This window comes from Lithobates pipiens, unplaced genomic scaffold (assembly GCF_037356315.1).
Source record: "Lithobates pipiens isolate NorthernLeopardFrog02 unplaced genomic scaffold, aLitPip1_a1.2 Scaffold_27, whole genome shotgun sequence".
NCBI classification, from domain to species: domain Eukaryota; kingdom Metazoa; phylum Chordata; class Amphibia; order Anura; family Ranidae; genus Lithobates; species Lithobates pipiens.
The window spans coordinates 13,849,471-13,866,737 of NW_027507788.1; the positions used below are offsets into that span (position 1 = coordinate 13,849,471).

The following is a 17,267-nucleotide window of genomic DNA, read 5'->3' on the forward strand; positions in this document are numbered from 1 at the left end:
CAATAGGGGTACAAGCCTGGAAACATACACAGACCGCACCATAAGAGTGCTTTAGAGACATAAATATGTGGTAGGTGATTTAACTCTTTAGAATCTACAAAAAAATGAAATTCTCATACAGTCATCAATATATCACACTAAATTATGAGTTAGCATTAACCCTCTTCAATCAATACGTTTAGAACAAGTGCTTGACAAACATGACAAAAACGTAATATATTTGCTCTATGATTTTATTGCTTTAATTTTTTTTTCTTTTGACGCAGAATAGTGCATTGGGTTTCTAACTTACAATGGTCAACAGCACTGCTGGCACCATAACAGTAAAATAAGCCAAAAGTCCTTAGTGCTGTATTTTGTGTATTGACCTTCCATTTGATGAAGGATTTTCCAAAACAAAGGTGTGAGTTGGGTCTAAAGGTTGTTGTCACAAAGCCATTGGAGGCTGTGTTCTTTCTTTGCTGAGTGATTTATGCATAGAAGGTATGAATTTAATGATTTGTCAACTTATCCCAGGCGATCTTCCCATGGGTTGAGCTTAAGCAAAAGATCACCATTCAATTAAAATGCAATGTACCGATCGAAGGAACGTTGTTTTATGGAAGGCAGTCACCGTTGGCTATGGTCTCCTGGATCCAGTTTAGGTAATTGCACACTTTAGTGTATATTCCTGGGTGATTGGGCTCTCCACATGGGATGTGTCCCCAGGATGTGATGCCATAAAGTTTAGAATTACACACCAAGGGCCCACCAGAGTCACCCTGCAGGAACATAGATTGAAAGTTTACTTCTGAATTGGAAACACAAGGACTTAAAATATTAAAGCTGAACTTCAGGCAAAGAGCTAACGACACACAGGAAATAGATATACACATATTGGAGTTGTTTGGTTTGTTTTTGCAAAATCTTTATTTACATAGAGATATAAGAACAAAACAGTCGAGGCTTTCCAATAAATAAAGGCCATCAATTACAAGATATGGAAGAAAATGACAACCCCATAACCCCAATATACTCAAAGTTCCCAGGATATACTAGGGAAACACCAACTTATACAAGCCAAGTGCAGTAAACATTTGGGCCAAAGAATATAAAACACCAATATCAGTAAACTAAACAAAAATGGAAGACCTATGAAATCTCCCAGCTTCATGGATGCACTTGATAAAGCCTAAACTGAGAAGTAATCAGAAAACTAAGGGAATGGGGGGGGCCAAACAAAGATCCCTGTCACCAGTATTTGGGTTGGTTTAGGTGCCAAAGTATTTGTATTGATATCCGTTCTGTCCTGAGATTTACATGACTCTATCATATAACACTGCCCTGCCTGGAAGGACAGCCGGGGCTGGATTTTCATCACAAGACCCCCAGTCTTTGGTATCTAAACCAACACTCTTTGGCTAGGGTCACCTCCTACAGTATACTCAGAACATTTCTTTGCATTAGTGCTTCTAATCTGGCTTAGAATATGCTTAAATTGCAGTCTGTCAGTAGTATTAGCACAGAAGTTTTTGTTTTTCCCTGTTTTTACGCTAGTGATAGACTGCTTTCTTTTGCCCATTGTTAAAATTTTGTTCAATGAGATTGTGGTTTACGTATTTAGTAGGCCGAAAATGAAATTGAAGTGATACAATTAAAACGCCCCACACTGTTATCCCGGTCGACTAGCCACAATGTTTGCAGGTGTTGGTTGGGTTGAATACTGGCTCGTCTGACACATCAAGGACCACAATAAAAATGCCCCTGTCTGAATACTGCCCCGGCATGTAGTGAACTCTCCTTAGTATAAAATGACTTCAGCCTGGTCTCCTACCCATGAAAGAAGCCCTTCTAATATGCTTCACCCAGTAGGGGCTTAATCATAGAAGCCTCTGTTGGCCAAAAGATGTTAGAGGGGGTTCTCCCATGGGTAAGAGACCAAGCTGAAACCATTTTTTACTAGGATGAATTAACTACATGCCGAGGCAGTGTGCAGAGGGGCGCCATTTTGTTGTAGTCCTTTACGGCTAACATGTATTATAAACTCTGTCCATGACAATTGAAATTCACAACATTAAAACAGATGGGTTTAGACCAGGGGTGCCCAACCAGTGGCCCAGAGACCACATGTGGCCCGTGGAGCCCTTGGATATGTGCGACCTCCTGGTGGGTTGGCAAGCCCAGATTGCAGGTCGCCTACCCTCCCATTCCAGAGCATCAGTGTTGTGAATGAAGCCAGTGGAAGAGGAAGCAAGAGCTGCTTAAGCCGATGCTTCCTGTATAACACCAGTTCCTGTCGTAGGCGGAGTGATGCCAAATGCACTCTGCCTGGGACAGCAACAGCCGGCAATACCCAAATGGAAGACTGTTATTAAAGGTAAGTTTATTACTAAAATCACAGTGTATATTGGTATGTGTTCTGCGGTGGTTAATGGGCTGCTTTCAAACTGATCCGCAGGTGTAGCGCAGTGTACATGTGGCTTACCTGCACTGAGCCATAGACTTCTGGTTTTATCTTTAGGTTTGGTGCACTTTCAGAAAGGTGTACCACACTTGCAGGATATAATTGGATTCTAAGGCAAAGTACAGCTAACCAGCAGTAAAGCCAAAGGTGCATTGCGCTGCACCTGCAGTGTGGGTAAACCGCAAACCATCTGTGTAAAAGCAGCCTTAGGCCACTTTCACACAATAGGTCTTACCCAATCGGACCCTCCATTCACTTCAATGGAGCGGCAGATGTAAACAGACTTGTGTCTGTTTACAACCGCCTAACTTCAATCCTATCTACTAAAAAAAACAGAAGTCCATTCGTCTCCTTCCATCTGATCGCATCAGAGCGCCACTCGAGTACATGTGACATTAGTGTACGGTCTTATCTTTACATGGAAAGTTTTTATTATATTTTTTATTTCAGTTTGATGCTAACTATTACCTGACAGGTATCCTTGCCTCCTTCCTGGATTCCAGCACACAGCATGTTGTCTGTTATCACATCATCTGGATACGCACTCTTGCAAGCAGAGGCAGAAACAGTCTTTACCCCTACACACTGCAGAATAGGGGGATAGTTTGCTGCACATACAGAAAATTTGTCAAACATCTATGGCATCCAAGACTGATGGAAGATAAAACATAATACAGAATATCCAATACGAGAATGCATTTTGTCATTATCTGAGGGCAAGGTCCACATTGTTTATTCACAAATATGGTGGTACATGTTTGCAATAGCTGAAATGGGATGTGGCCATGGTGAAGAGAATGGCAAAAGATGGACCATAAAGACTAGAAATATTATAGAGTCCAAAAGGACCAACTATTGTGGAGGTCACTTAACAGACTAAGAAAAATGGCACTTAGGTAACAAAACCAAAACTACAACCAATGGAAAACTGGAAGTCTAGAAAAATGTGACCCTTGGACTCTCCAAGTCCTAGAAAATTGGAACAATGACAACTGAAGTTTAAGAACAATGACACACTCATAGAAAAATGGAACACTGACCAACCTAGTCTCAGAACAATGATTAGCAATGATTACTGTGTTCTGATAATGATTATCCACTGGCGTTAGGGAGCCAAAGGAATAACATAATGACACTTGGTGTCTCACAACCATAACATGTTTGCATGGGACATATGAAAAGCAATATTCAGGCAACTTAAACGCTTTCAACTGGCCTTTGATTACAAAGTTGGCCAGCTTGATGAATGCAACCTACCACTGTTGCTGTCTACAACATGGAATAATCTAAGCTGTTGGTGTAGGCTTCCTTTTTTCATTTGGATGTTTTTGGGATTGAAAACTGGTTAACAGTGATTGAAATTGTCTGCAAATTGATGCATGGCCATCATTGCATCTCAAAACCAAATAACAGTGATTCTGATCCTAGAACATTTATCCACTGGCACCTCAGTTCCTAAAAACTCTGAGTTGGGATCCATGCATACTGACATTTGGATCCAGGTGAGAAAGTGAAATTTGGTGAGTCTATGACACTTGGGTTCCTAGACCACTAATACACTGAAAAGCGAGGATCGGGAGAACTGTATAATGAAATTTGGCTCTGGAAAACTAGCACACTGAATGTGGGGTCACAGAGAATAAAGACCTTGGGGCCCAAGGCACTGGTCTACAGAAACATTATTTCTTTGGGCAGGAATATTAAAGTGGCGTTGCACATAAAAAAAAAAAAAAAATCATCAAAATTCCTAAAAAAAAATTAAAATAAATTTGGAATTTTTTTTTAACTCACCTCTAAATGGCTGTTGCTAGGGGGTCCCTCGTAGTTTGCCTTCTTCAGTGCCTGGGCTGGTGACATCATTTCCCCTTGTCGTAAGAAGGGCTCAGCTCTGCCCCCTTCCTCCTTTCAGTCATCTGGGACACGTGACAGGTCCCAGATGACTACGCGGCCATTCACGGCACGCGTGCCCACAGTTAGAATGCCGGCGCCGCCAAGCAGAGGGGGGAAAAAGCGGAGCTTCGTTCCCCCGCATCACTGGACCCTGGGACAGGTAAGTGTCCGATTATTAAAAGTCAGCAGCTGCAGTATTTGTAGCTGCTGACTTTAAATTTTTTTTAAGGGGAACTCCTCTTTAAGTTGGAGATTCCTATATAATGTTTTTTATCTGACATTGTTCAATTACATCATTATAGTAGTTGGGGTTATATATACCAGAGCTCATTTTTTAAACATTATGTGTGTTACATTTTAAAACAATTTTGCAAATAAAAAGTTGTGTTTACTTTGGTATACCAGTTTGATTCTTTGCTACACAAAAGCCCGTGGGAGCAATCTATTGTTTCTACCCAGGCTAGAGGGTATTTTTTGTTATATTTACTAAAACTGGAGCACTCAGAATCTGGTACAGCTGTGCGTGGTAACCAATCAGCTTCTAACCTCAGCTTGTTCAATTAAAAAACCTGGAAGCCGATTGGTTACTATGCAGAGCTACACCAGATCTATAAATATATATCAGTAAATGTGTACTTTATATTCTTATGCCCATTACCTTCTGGACTGGTGGTGGTCCCCCATCCAGACGCGAGACAGCTGGTCCCATCAGGCAGGGCAGTGCAGCCAATGGGAATAGTTTGAACGTAAGCATTCAATGTGACTGGCTGCGGCAATTTCAGCAACATGATGTCGTTATCATATGTTGTTTGGTCAAAATTTGGGTGAGGGCATATCTTATCAGCATAGGAGAACTGTTCGGTTCCTTCTTCATAATCATTTATGTTATGATCCCCAAGTTGAATCTCGATGCTTCTATATCACACAATGAAAAGAATGTAAATAGACATATCAAATGTGGTTAATTCATGTATCTATCTATCTATCTATCTATCTATCTATCTATCTATTTATCTATCTATCTATCTGAAAGAGGATGACACTAATTAGAAGGCTCATTAAAAAAAATTGTTATGCCGCGTACACGCCACTGGACTTTCCGGCAGACTAGGTCCGACTGTCTTCCCGACGGACTTTCGGCGGAGTTCCGACAGACTTTCCGAACGGACTTGGCAACACACGAACGGACTAAGTTCGTTTGTAAGTCCGTTCATTTTGAATGTGATGCCGTAAACGGGACTAAACAAGGAAGTTCAATAGCCAGTAGCCAGTAGCCAATAGCTTCCCTCGCGTCGGATAAATTTGAAACATGTTCTATTTCTAGGTTTGCCTGATTTATTTTTTGAAAAACGATTGGACTAGCCCACACAAGATCGGATTGTCCGACTGACTAATCCCTTCGGACCTAGTCTGCCGGAAAGTCCGGTCATGTGTACATTTCATTGTACACCTGTACAAACTGCTAAAAATTGAAACTAAACGTTTTAGATAACACAGCACCATCCACATACATAGGACACCTAGTGTTGGAGGTCCTTTATTCTTTCAAAGGTAATACACCTTGGCGCACTAGTACTGACTAGTATTCCAATGTTTCTCTTCTCCCACAGCTTCTGTCCCGACTCACTCAACTAATATGACCCAAGCAAGGGCCAGGACAAGGAGAGGACGGGAGGGGAAGCTGCCCTGGGCAAAGTGGAGCAAGGGGGCAGAGAATGGCCACCCGGCAGTAAACCCATTCTACAGGATGCATTAACAGTATGGGAAGGGGCGCAGATCAACTTGCCCTGGGCACTGGCTCAACCTGTCCCAGTACTGGACCCAGTGATGATGGAGAGGGGCAAACAAGGATGCTCTGCAAGTGCCCAATGTCCTCCTAATCAACCGGTAATGTCATTGATTGTTAGGATGCCAGGGGCTAGAAGGTTGTAATAGTGCACACCGAATATCTTTGGCTTTGTGTAACTTAAAGGCAAGCTTGATCCACCTGCTGGCTTGTATACAATTTAGGGAAATTTTTAGGCATTTTGCCAAGGCACCCCTAAAGAAACATGAAGGTACCCCAGGGTGCCCCTGGTTGAAAAAAGCTGGACTAGAGCATGTAAGGGTTGATTTGCTAAAGGCAAATAGGTTGTTCACTTTGCAAGGGAAGCTGCACTTTGCAAGGGAATTTCCCCTTTACCTTAGTGAATTAAATGAAGATCTGCTGACTTTCATCATCCAATCATGTGCAAGCAAAAATACTGGTTTTTAATTTCCTGGCACATGATTGGGTATTATTTGCAAGGTGAAATGTCTCCACATTCACTGAACTCTGGGGTAAAGCGTAAGTTCCCTTGCAAAATGAAGAGCCTATTTGCTTTTAGTAAATCAAATTCATAGAATTGTCTACCAGCACCTCCTAATACATTGTGGAAAGGCACATGCCTTGAGGGAAAAAGGAGTGGGGGTTGTTAATGTCCATACATCTAATACCAAAAAAACGGTCAACTTCTGTTGTCTGGTATATCAGTTTATCAATTGGAAAGCCAAATAAACTTTTAATTGATGCATACTAACCAGTTATTTCTCAGCATCTATGGAACATTAATTTACACTTACGGCAGTTTGCAATGTGCTGCTGTTAAGACCCATTGCTTATCTATTAGAGCTCCACCGCATGCGTGGTCACCAAAGTACTGAAGGGTAGCTTGCCAAGGAACGGAGTTGGCTTTGCAGTCATATCCACCAATGATTTTGATAGAAAAATGACTATTTACTGTAGGGGGGAAAAAAAAACAAGAGTACAGATGGTCACTTAGAAATATTAGACTCATTATGTTTAACCCTATGATTGAAACATAAAAAATGTGCATGTTGTAATGGAGGCAGTTGTTTGGTTGGCAGCTTTAGATAAAAAGTTCTACATGCTAAAAGTCATCAAGATCATTTTGATATCCATATTGGGGCCTTGGTAGTGCCTCCTTATTAGCATTATTTTTCAAAATCATAAGGAATTGGTCAAAAAAATGTAACATCCACTTAGTTTAGTGGAGATGGTTTTGAGTGTGGTGGCGCTATGAGTGGTCTTGCTCCTTCCTTTCCTACACCCTGACCTTTGCTTCCACCCCGCCCCTCTTCTTCCCTTCTTCTCTGCTTCTCATCTTTTCTCGAATAATACTACTTTTCTCACTTTTCTCAGCAGAGTTGTGGAGGAAGGGTTCCAGCTATTGAGGTTCTCAAATTGAGGTTCTCAAATTTTAATTATGCTGTGTTGTCTCTGCCTTCTTCTTTTCACGTCGTACAGAACTTTATGTACTCTGATTCTCTTTGCATTTACATGTATCAATGTTGGAGATCTTTTTTTTAACTATAAACCCATTCATAATAAAAAAACATTGTATATGGTGGAAGTGCCTGAAGTTGCGGTGCTTCTACAATAAGGTATTTGCTTTGATTTGGATGGTTTCGGAGATTTCGGTCCCCCAACAACCCCGTATTGCTCTGTTAAGTGAACCAGTTGAGGACCTTGAGGACCTTTTCTGCTCTAAGCAGTGATTCATCTGTTTTATGCTCTTGGCAGCAAAACTTACAACAGCCCGTTTCTGGAAAAATACCTCAGTGTGTATCTCATTATATAGACGAAAGGCGTCTTGAATAAAGCTCAATGAACAAATTGCCAGTGTGGTCAATGACTCTACTAAGCAATGTGAGGCTATCTGGATCCCCTGAGCTGACTATGTTCATGTGAAACTGTAGGGTATTCGAACAAGCTCACCTGGGAGCTTCACTTATTCTTCACTTATTCTTCTCCTTTTTGAGTTTCTATTGCTCCTCTCTTTCATTCCCCTTTTGTTCTCTTTATTCCATTCTGCTCTGGCTCTTCTGAGGTTTCTCCTGCATGGGACTTCTCGTCTTTTTGATTGGTTGCAGTTGGAACTCATGAAACTTCTTTTGTGGGCGTTTTCATAGTTTCATAGTTCGTAAGGTCGAATAAAGACACCAGTCCATCCAGTTCAACCTGAGTGAGGTGTCTACCCCTATCCCTGTACATTGCACACTCACATTGGTCTCTACTCTCAAAGAGCCCACAATCTAAAGTCCCCATTCATATACTAGGGCCAATTTTGGACAGAAGCCAATTAACCTACCTGCATGTCTTTGGAGTGTGGGAGGAAACCGGAGTACCCGGAGGAAACCCACGCAGGCACAGGGAGAACATGCAAACTCCAAGCAGGTAGTGTCGTGGTTGGGATTTGAACCAGCGACCCTTATTACTGCTAGGTGAGAGTGCTAACCACTACACCACTGTGCCGCCCTAAGATTTACTTTGAGTTGACCTTTTGATTCATAGTTTCATAGTTCGTAAGGTCGAATAAAGACAATTTTGTTTTGCATAGTGAAATTAATGTTTTCTCTCTATTGTCCTCTACATGAGCTGTGAAACAATTATTTTAGATGCTTCATCACGCCTACACTCTAGATCAGTGATTCTCAACCAGGGTTCCGTGAAACCCTAGGGTTCCTCCAGAGGCTGCTAGGGGTTCCTTCAGCATTGGGCAATTTCTGCCTCTCAGATATGTTCCCACTCACACCATTGATCTTTTTAGCTATCTGTAAGGAGGTAATTCTTCCCAATGACCACAAGTGTAAGGACCATTCATCCCAATGACCACAAATGTAAGGACCATTCTTCCCAATGACCACAAATGTAAGGACCATTCTTCCCAATGACCACAAGTGTAAGGACCATTCTTCCCAATGACCACAAGTGTAAGGACCATTCTTCCCAATGACCACAAATGTAAGGACCGTTCTTCCCAATGACCACAAGTGTAAGGACCATTCTCACTGACCATCACACTAATGTATCATGAGTTGTAGATTTCAAATTTTTAGCAGGGGTTCCCCAGAGACCAGAGAACTATTTCAAGGGTTCCTCTGTGTTGAAAAGGTTGAGAAAGGCTGCTCTAGATGGACATAGTTTGAGGCTAGTTAGGTTTCCAATGTTTTTTTGTTTTTTTTCAAATGCTCAACTTATGGAGAAGTGTATATCATTTACTGTATTTGAAAAGCCTGAGTCCTGGCTGTTGTAATGATGACGGTGATTTCTATTTGTCTGACTTTAAATTTTCAATAAAGATTATTGAAATTAAAAATAAAAACATTGACTTTTTACTAAATAATGGCTTTACGTATCTTAATTGGTGGCAGTGCTAATTAAATTAAATTAAAACAGTAATCCCCCAAAATGACCAAATGGATCCAACCTGTCCTGGAAGTTGAGTTTCAAAAGTAATATTTGAATTTTAAATGGTTACATAATTACATAGTCAAGTTAAAAAAAAAAGTCCATCTAATTCAACCATCAGAAAAAATAGAAAGAATAAATAGATCCCTCCAAAAGACAATTAGCCCTTGTACACACGGTCGGAGATTCAGACGGAATGTGTCCTATCGGACCGTTTTGTAGGATAATCCGACTGTGTGTGGAATGCATCGGACTGTTTCCATAGGAATATCCGTCGAACCCAATTTTCCAACTTGTTGAAAATATTTTCTGACAAACTGGTCCGATCCGACATACTCCGATCATGTGTAGAGAATTCCGATCGGACAAAGTGCCACGCATGCCCAGATCAAATTCTTACACCAAAGCTATTGGCTACTAGCGTGTACATAGTCCCGTCGTAACGAAATAACGTCATCACGTTCTGAATGATCGGATTTTCCGACAACTTGGTCCGACCGTGTGTATACAACAGTTTCGGACACAATCCGTCTGACAAAATCCAACGGATTTGGTTGGCAGAATGTCCGACCGTGTGCACAAGGGCTTAGATATTCCCTCAAACAATAATCGCTAGTGTTATTAAATCACCTATATTTTGTGCACTTGGGAAAGCATCCAGCCACTTTTTTAAAAACAATCTACTGTGCTGGTCAGAACTAGTTCTCAAGGGAGTTTAATCTACATTTTCACAGCTCTTACTGTGAAGAAGCATTTCCATATGTGGAGATTAAAGCTTAATTCCAGGAAAAAGTGCAGGCACAATATCAGTGAAGTCCAATTAGGTACATGTCACCTCCGGGCCTTATCTCTATTACTGACTGTATATGTGACAGGTTTATTGCACTCCCGGAGGACACATTCTGGCTGTGAGAGCAAAGAGGCACACACACAGCAGCTATGCCTACCCCTCCCCTCTGCTGCCCATTCACAGAAGCCTTTGTATTGTGTGAATGAGTTCACACAATAAAAAGGCTTCTGTGAATGGGCAGAAGGAGGAAGAAAGAAGAAAACTGAGACCACAGTTAGCAGCGTTGGAGATCCAGAAGTCATCTTCCTGGAGCCCCAAAATACCTGCCAGGTGTGAATAACAGAGATAAGTCTATGAGGTGACAGGTATCTCGTTAAACTTAACTAATGGTACCTGCAGTTTTTACAAAGTAGTTAAAGTCCTGGAGTTCAGCTTTAAATCTCTTTTCCACCAGATGAAATGCCACCTTGGTCTTTGTAATGGCCTTACAAAAGTAGCATTTGTATTCAAATGGAGCAGTAAGGATCATCCCTTCTTAACCTTTTATCCCTTGAGAAATCCTAAAAATTATTATACCTACAGCTGGCAGTTCAAAGTTGTACTGTACATATAAGAATAAATAAAATAATAAGGAATATAAGGGACCTTATTCCCAAGGTGGATAATTTTTTACACCCCCTCTCTCTACAATAATTTGCTTTCAGTAATAGATATGAAATGAAAGAACTAATAATAATGACCAGAAAAGAAAGGCAGATACTGAAAATCATAAGTCCCCGTTATCCTAGAGGCCAGTGTAGAAATTACCTTCCTACATTGGTGGTTGTTAAGGATCACCACCCAACATTGGTGGTCAGTGTAGGTGGGAGATCGGTTGGCCACTGCTACTTATCCTACCAACCTGTGGATTATCACTGAAGTTCTAAGAAACTTTGGTCAAAAAAGGGTGGTTTAGATAATGAAGGCCAGGGCTTTTTTTCTCAGAAAATAGAAGCAGGTACCCCCAATTCCAAATAACGCCTTGCCTCCACCCCCTACCAAACCCAGACCACTGTCCATTGGTTCAACCCCCTATCCACCTCCCAGTCCCACCATTTTAAGAGAATACAGAACCAAGTATCACTTTTTGGTGCTAAGTAATTTGTTAATGAAAACATGAAAAGTAGTAAAATAGGTCCCCTGCAGCCAGCAACTATAAGACCCCTAGCAACAATAGACCTCCCACAAAAAAGACCCCCACCACAAATAATATATCTCCCAGCAGCCAGAATCAAGAGACCCTTCTTTCAACAGTAGATCCCTCCTAGCAATGATTGCCTCCCCCCCCCCCCAGCAACAAAATCCCACACCAGCAACAATAGATTTGACCAGCAACAATAGATCCCCACCAGCAACAATAGATCCCAGCAACAATAGGATCCCCAAGTTGCCACCATCAATAGACCCTCCAGCACACCCCATCATGCCAGTACATATATTCATTGTGGGAGGTGCCAGAACTGCATTCCCCTGCATTCCCACTGAAAAAAATGCCATGGTGAACACTAAAGGGCTGTACACATGGAACAAATATCAGGCGGCCGACACAGAGCAGCTGAGAGTGTTGACTGGAGTGCTTTGGTGGGAGGGGAGGGGGCGGTCCCCCTGTCAGAATACAATAGTTCAGATGTACAAACAAAAATGCAAAAAGGGTGCAAATGCATTATCTAAAGCAGTTTATTAAGAGGTAAAAGGTGAAAACATACTCACAAACCCACTGTGAATCATAGCATTTCATAAATTCAGATACAGTTTCAGATAAAGTCAGCCCTTGTACCTCATAGATCCAAACAGACAACATTAAGCACTGACGCGTTTTGGGAGACAGACCCCCTTCCTCAGAGCAGAAACTGGTTTGACACCCTCCTCCATCTCCTTTATCAAGATGACTGAAAATGTATCCCACCTCCACCAAGGAGGGGAGCGGAAGGGGAAGAGGTCAAAGGCAAGGCCGCCTCTGATGGTCCTTTAGACCCATTAAAAAGTAGCAGTGGCACAAATCATAAAATACAAGAAAACAGCTAAAATACAAAAAGAAGAAAACAAGAGGAGACAGGTAAAACAATGGTCAATAAAGGACTTCCAATACATTTCACTAAATATATTGCACAGGCATGTACTGGCCATCGGGACTACCGGGAGTTTCCCGGTGGGCCGATGGCTCAGTGGGCCACTCTGCTGTAAGGGGGATGCTGATGGGACACTCTGATGTAAAGGGGTGCTGATGGGACACTCTGATGTAAAGGGGTGCTGATGGGACACTCTGTTTTAAGGGGGCTGGTGATGGGACACTCTGATGTAAGGGGGCTGGTGATGGGACACTCTGATGTAAGGGGGCTGGTGATGGGCCACTCTGATGTAAGGGGGCTGGTGATGGGACACTCTGATGTAAGGGGGCTGCTGATGGAACACTCTGATATAAGGGGGCTGCTGATGGGACACTCTGATGTAAAGGGGTGCTGATGGGACACTCTGATGTAAGGGGGTGCTGATGGAACACTCTGATGTAAGGGGGCTGCTGATGGGACACTCTGATGTAAGGGGGTGCTGATGGGACACTCTGATGTAAGGGGGTGCTGATGGGACACTCTGATGTAAGGGGGCTGGTGATGGGACACTCTGATATAAGGGGTGCTGATGGAACACTCTGATGTAAGGGGGCTGCTGATGGGGCACTCTGATGTAAGGGGGATGCTGGTGGGGCACTCTGATGTAAAGGGGTGATGATGGGACACTCTGAAGTAAGGGGGTGCTGATGGGACACTCTGATGTAAGGGGGCTGGTAATGGGACACTCTGATATAAGGGGGTGCTGATAGGACACTCAAACGTGGGCCGGTCTGGATGAAGTCCAGGGCCAAATTTCTGTCCCAGTCCAGCCCTGATATTGCATATGTACAATTAATATAAATGTCTCTCTCTCTCGCTCCATATACCTTACCTTCCAACCACTCCACCATGGGTGTCACATTGCTATCATTATAAGCGGTCATAGTGGATGCTTGTGTTCATGAAATGGCAGTTGTACAAAGCAGAATAAAAAATAATAAAATAATGCTCTAAGCATTGGCGCCCTTTTGGTGTTTTTGTTTGTACATATAAGGCTAATGCCTCGTACACACGATCGGAATTCTCGTCGGAAAAAGCACTGATGGTTTTCCGGACGGAATTCCGACGGAATTCAGCTCAAGCTATCTTGCCTACACACGGTCACACCAAATTCCAATCATTTATAACGCGGCGACGTACAACACGTACGTCGTGACTAGATAAAGGAAGTTCAATAGCCAGTAGCCAATAGCTTCTGTCTCGTAGTTGAATCTGAGCATGCGTGAATTTGGCGTGCCAAAATTGCATACACACAATCGGAATTACCGATAGAAAGTTTTTCCGTCGGGAAAATTGAGGACATGCTATCAATTTTTGGCTGGTGGAAATTCGGACAGCTAAATTCCGATGGAGCATACACATGGTCGCATTTTCCGATGAAAAGCTCTCATCGGTCTTTTTCTGGCTGGAATTCCGATCGTGTGTACGCGGCATTAGTTTGCACTGAAGAGATATGAGAGTACTGTCTCTGAGCTATTTTCAGGAAATACGATGTAAATAATTGAACCAAAAACTGAAGGAGGAATTTGGCAACTGTTTCATCAACTAATCAGAAACCCTGCAGTTGAGTAGAACAGACGGGACACGGAAAACTGATCCTACAGGAAACCTCAACAATGTGTCATCTTTCATTGAGGTTGTTAAATTTTACTTTGCATTATTATGTTCTGCTCTAGACTTTCTATGTTTTACTATATATCCAAAACACTTTTCACACTTCCCTTATCCATTTGGCTGAAGGTGTGAGAGCAGAATTTGCTATAGAGGAAGAACTTGGCAATCAACTGAATTTAACAAACAACCGCACCCTAAATTTGAAAAAATTAGTTGACGGCACGTCTTATTTAATTTTTTTTTGACCATCAAAACCTTAATTGTTCTTTAACGTCTAGTCATAGTAAATCCACTTACCTGCTGTTACCAGCAGTGCTGCAAGAAGCAGGAGGAACATTCCGAAGTTTGGAGTATTGAAAACTTCCCAAAGCCAGCTCCTTCTTCCTAGACTTCGATTAGAGAGTCAATTATTAACCTGATCAACCCAAGCTTCAGAAGACTCGAGGTTATGGAGAAAGCTGGCAATTCGAAGTTGTGTGCACAGTAACTGGTGCTTGTACAGTACATGCAGAACAACACGTGACTCGAAGATTGACCTCCCACAAAAATATACTACAGACAATTAGAATTTCCTTGTTATGTTTTTGAATCTTTTCCAAGCATACACTGCCGTAATATAGCAAATGAAGCAATAGCTTCTAAATGACCCTCCATTGCCCAATAGAGCCATCCACTCCAGGGGTCTATTGGGCAATTCTTTACTGTTACTGTTAAAATAGTAACAGAATGTGCTAAAGTAAACTTGATTATCTTTGTTTTATCAGCTGAGATAATTAGAACGTCAAACAATAAATTCCATATAAGCCTCCAGAGCAGTCTTTCTCAACCTCTTGAACACAGAGGAACCCTTGAAATAGTTCTCCAGTCTCGGGGGAACCCCCTGCTAAAAATTTGAAATCTACAACTCATGATAGTCAATGGGATGGTCAATGGGAAGAGTGGTCCTTACACTTGTGGTCATTGGGAAGAATTTCCTTCTTACAGATGGCTAAAAAGATCAATGGTGTGAGTGGGAACTTATTCGAGAGGCAGAAATGGCCCAATGCTGAAGGAACCCCTAGCAACCTCCGGAGGAACCCTAGTTGAGAATCACTGCTCCAGAGGTTTGCTAATGTGTTATAAGTAGGTAATCTACCATTACATTGCATATCTGCATTTCAGCCATCTTGATCTGTGTGCAGCCTCCTAAAATAGACCTATCATCAGATATATATTTTTTTATTTAAATCTTTTTTATTACATTTTTAATTGACATACAAAAATTGCCCACACAGGGGCTAAACATTACCCACACAGGGGCAAATCCTCTGATGCGGCAATCGACCACAACAGGGCACATCTTACAACCTAAACAGGCTGCCCCTGAGATATATATTTAATGTTAAGTGCATCAATGACAACTGTCCCGGATTTGCCAGGACAGTCCGACATCTTTGACCTTCTGTTCCACAGATGCTGTGACCTGGGCGATGTCCCAGAATCACAGCATCCCCCTTATTTGAGTGACAGCATATGGGCTGTATTTCGAAAAGTCATTAAAAAGGACATTCACCCTCCTGAGGACCTTCCTGCCTCTCCATCCCTTCTCCCTTCCTCTGCAGGAATAGGGCTTTGCTTTTTTTTGCTTTTGTTGTTGTTTTCTTTTTCTTTTTTTTGTAAGTCTGTCCCGCTTCCCCATGCATGTCACTCACCTTAGGCGGATAACGTCCACACTACCCGCTGTGCCTCCTGGGATATGGCATAGCCTTTCATTCAAGGAAATGAGGAGGGGGGCAGGCCTATTGGAACATCATCAAGAGGCCTACCCACTGAACCCAGAAGAGCCGACGGGCCTCTCGATGACATCAGAGAGAACATGGCAGAGCGGGATGGCGCTATGGCCAGACATGAAAGGATCTCAGTGGGACAATGTTAGACTTACTGGATAGGTGAGTATCTAAAATGTGCAGATATCATCTTCAGAGAGGTCAGCCGGAGTTCCTCCTTAAGTAGGCAGGTCTGGTGAGGACCAACCCGTAAAATTGGTGTGATGGGCATATGTAGAGGTGGGTTCTGGGTAGGACCAGCCCAAATCTATTTTCATGAAAGTACTGATTCTTGCATTGATGTGATGTCAATACGTTTTCCAGATTTAAAAGATCGTCTTCATCAGGAGAAGTAGGAGATACATTGACGATATCTTATGGAGAACAATAGTATCACATAATGACTCATTATTATTTTGTAAGCAGGTTGGTAAAATAATTTACATAACATAAACACAGTATATGAACGACCAAACATACAAGGGGTCTTCAAATAGTTCCCTGGGATATGGCATAGCCTTTCATTTAAGGAAATGAGGAGGGGGGCAGGCCTATTGGAACATCATCAAGAGGCCCACCCACTCAACCCAGAAGAGCCGACGGGCCTTTCAATGACGTCAGAGAGAACATGCCAGAGCGGGGTGGAGTTGCGGAAAGACATGAAAGGATCTCAGTGGGACAATGTTAGACTTACTGGATAGGTGAGTATCTGAAATGTGCAGATATCACCTTCAGAGAGGTCAGCCGGAGTTCCTCCTTAAGTAGGCAGGTCTGGTCAGGACCAGCCCGTAAAATTGGTGTGATGGGTATATGTAGAGGTGGGTTCTGGGTAGGACCAGCCCAAATCTATTTTCATGAAAGTACTGATTCTTGCATTGATGTGATGTCAATACGTTTTCCAGATTTAAAAGATCGTCTTCATCAGGAGAAGTAGGAGATACATCGACAATATCTTATGGAGAACAATAGTATCACATAATGACTCATTATTATTTTGTAAGCAGGCTGGTAAAATAATTTACATAACTCAAACACAGTATATGAATGACCAAACATACGAGGGGTCTTCAAATAGTTCCCGCACTTTTTTTAATTAATAGAGTTTTTAAAAAGTGTGGAAACTTTTTGAAGAACCCTCGTACAATGAACGGAGTGTGGACCTATCACAGGAGGTCACAAAAGGGGTCTGAGCTCAACAGAGCTCCTATGGGGCCTGAATGTATCTAAACTAAAAAAGCATAACATATATTATTTTCCGGGGATGTGCCCTCGTAGCTGATCAACTGAGTAGTGCACCATAGGACACAAAATTGTAGCTTACCAATTCTTAGATGTGGTGTTTGCACAA

The 17,267-nt window shown here is 42.2% G+C and overlaps 1 protein-coding gene across 1 annotated transcript in view; it reads right to left on the bottom strand.

Moving 5' to 3' along the window:
- Positions 1–217: 217 nt before the first annotated feature.
- Positions 218–17,267, bottom strand: part of LOC143933361 (transmembrane protease serine 9-like) — a 29,486-nt gene continuing 12,436 nt past the window's right edge. Inside the window, exons 6-10 of the mRNA XM_077456229.1 lie at positions 14,412–14,503; positions 6,935–7,091; positions 4,992–5,248; positions 2,912–3,051; positions 218–761 (exon numbers count right to left, since the gene is read on the bottom strand). Coding sequence (XP_077312355.1) covers positions 597–761; positions 2,912–3,051; positions 4,992–5,248; positions 6,935–7,091; positions 14,412–14,503 — 811 coding nt within the window. The 3' untranslated portion in view covers positions 218–596. The remainder of the gene's footprint in view (positions 762–2,911; positions 3,052–4,991; positions 5,249–6,934; positions 7,092–14,411; positions 14,504–17,267) is intronic.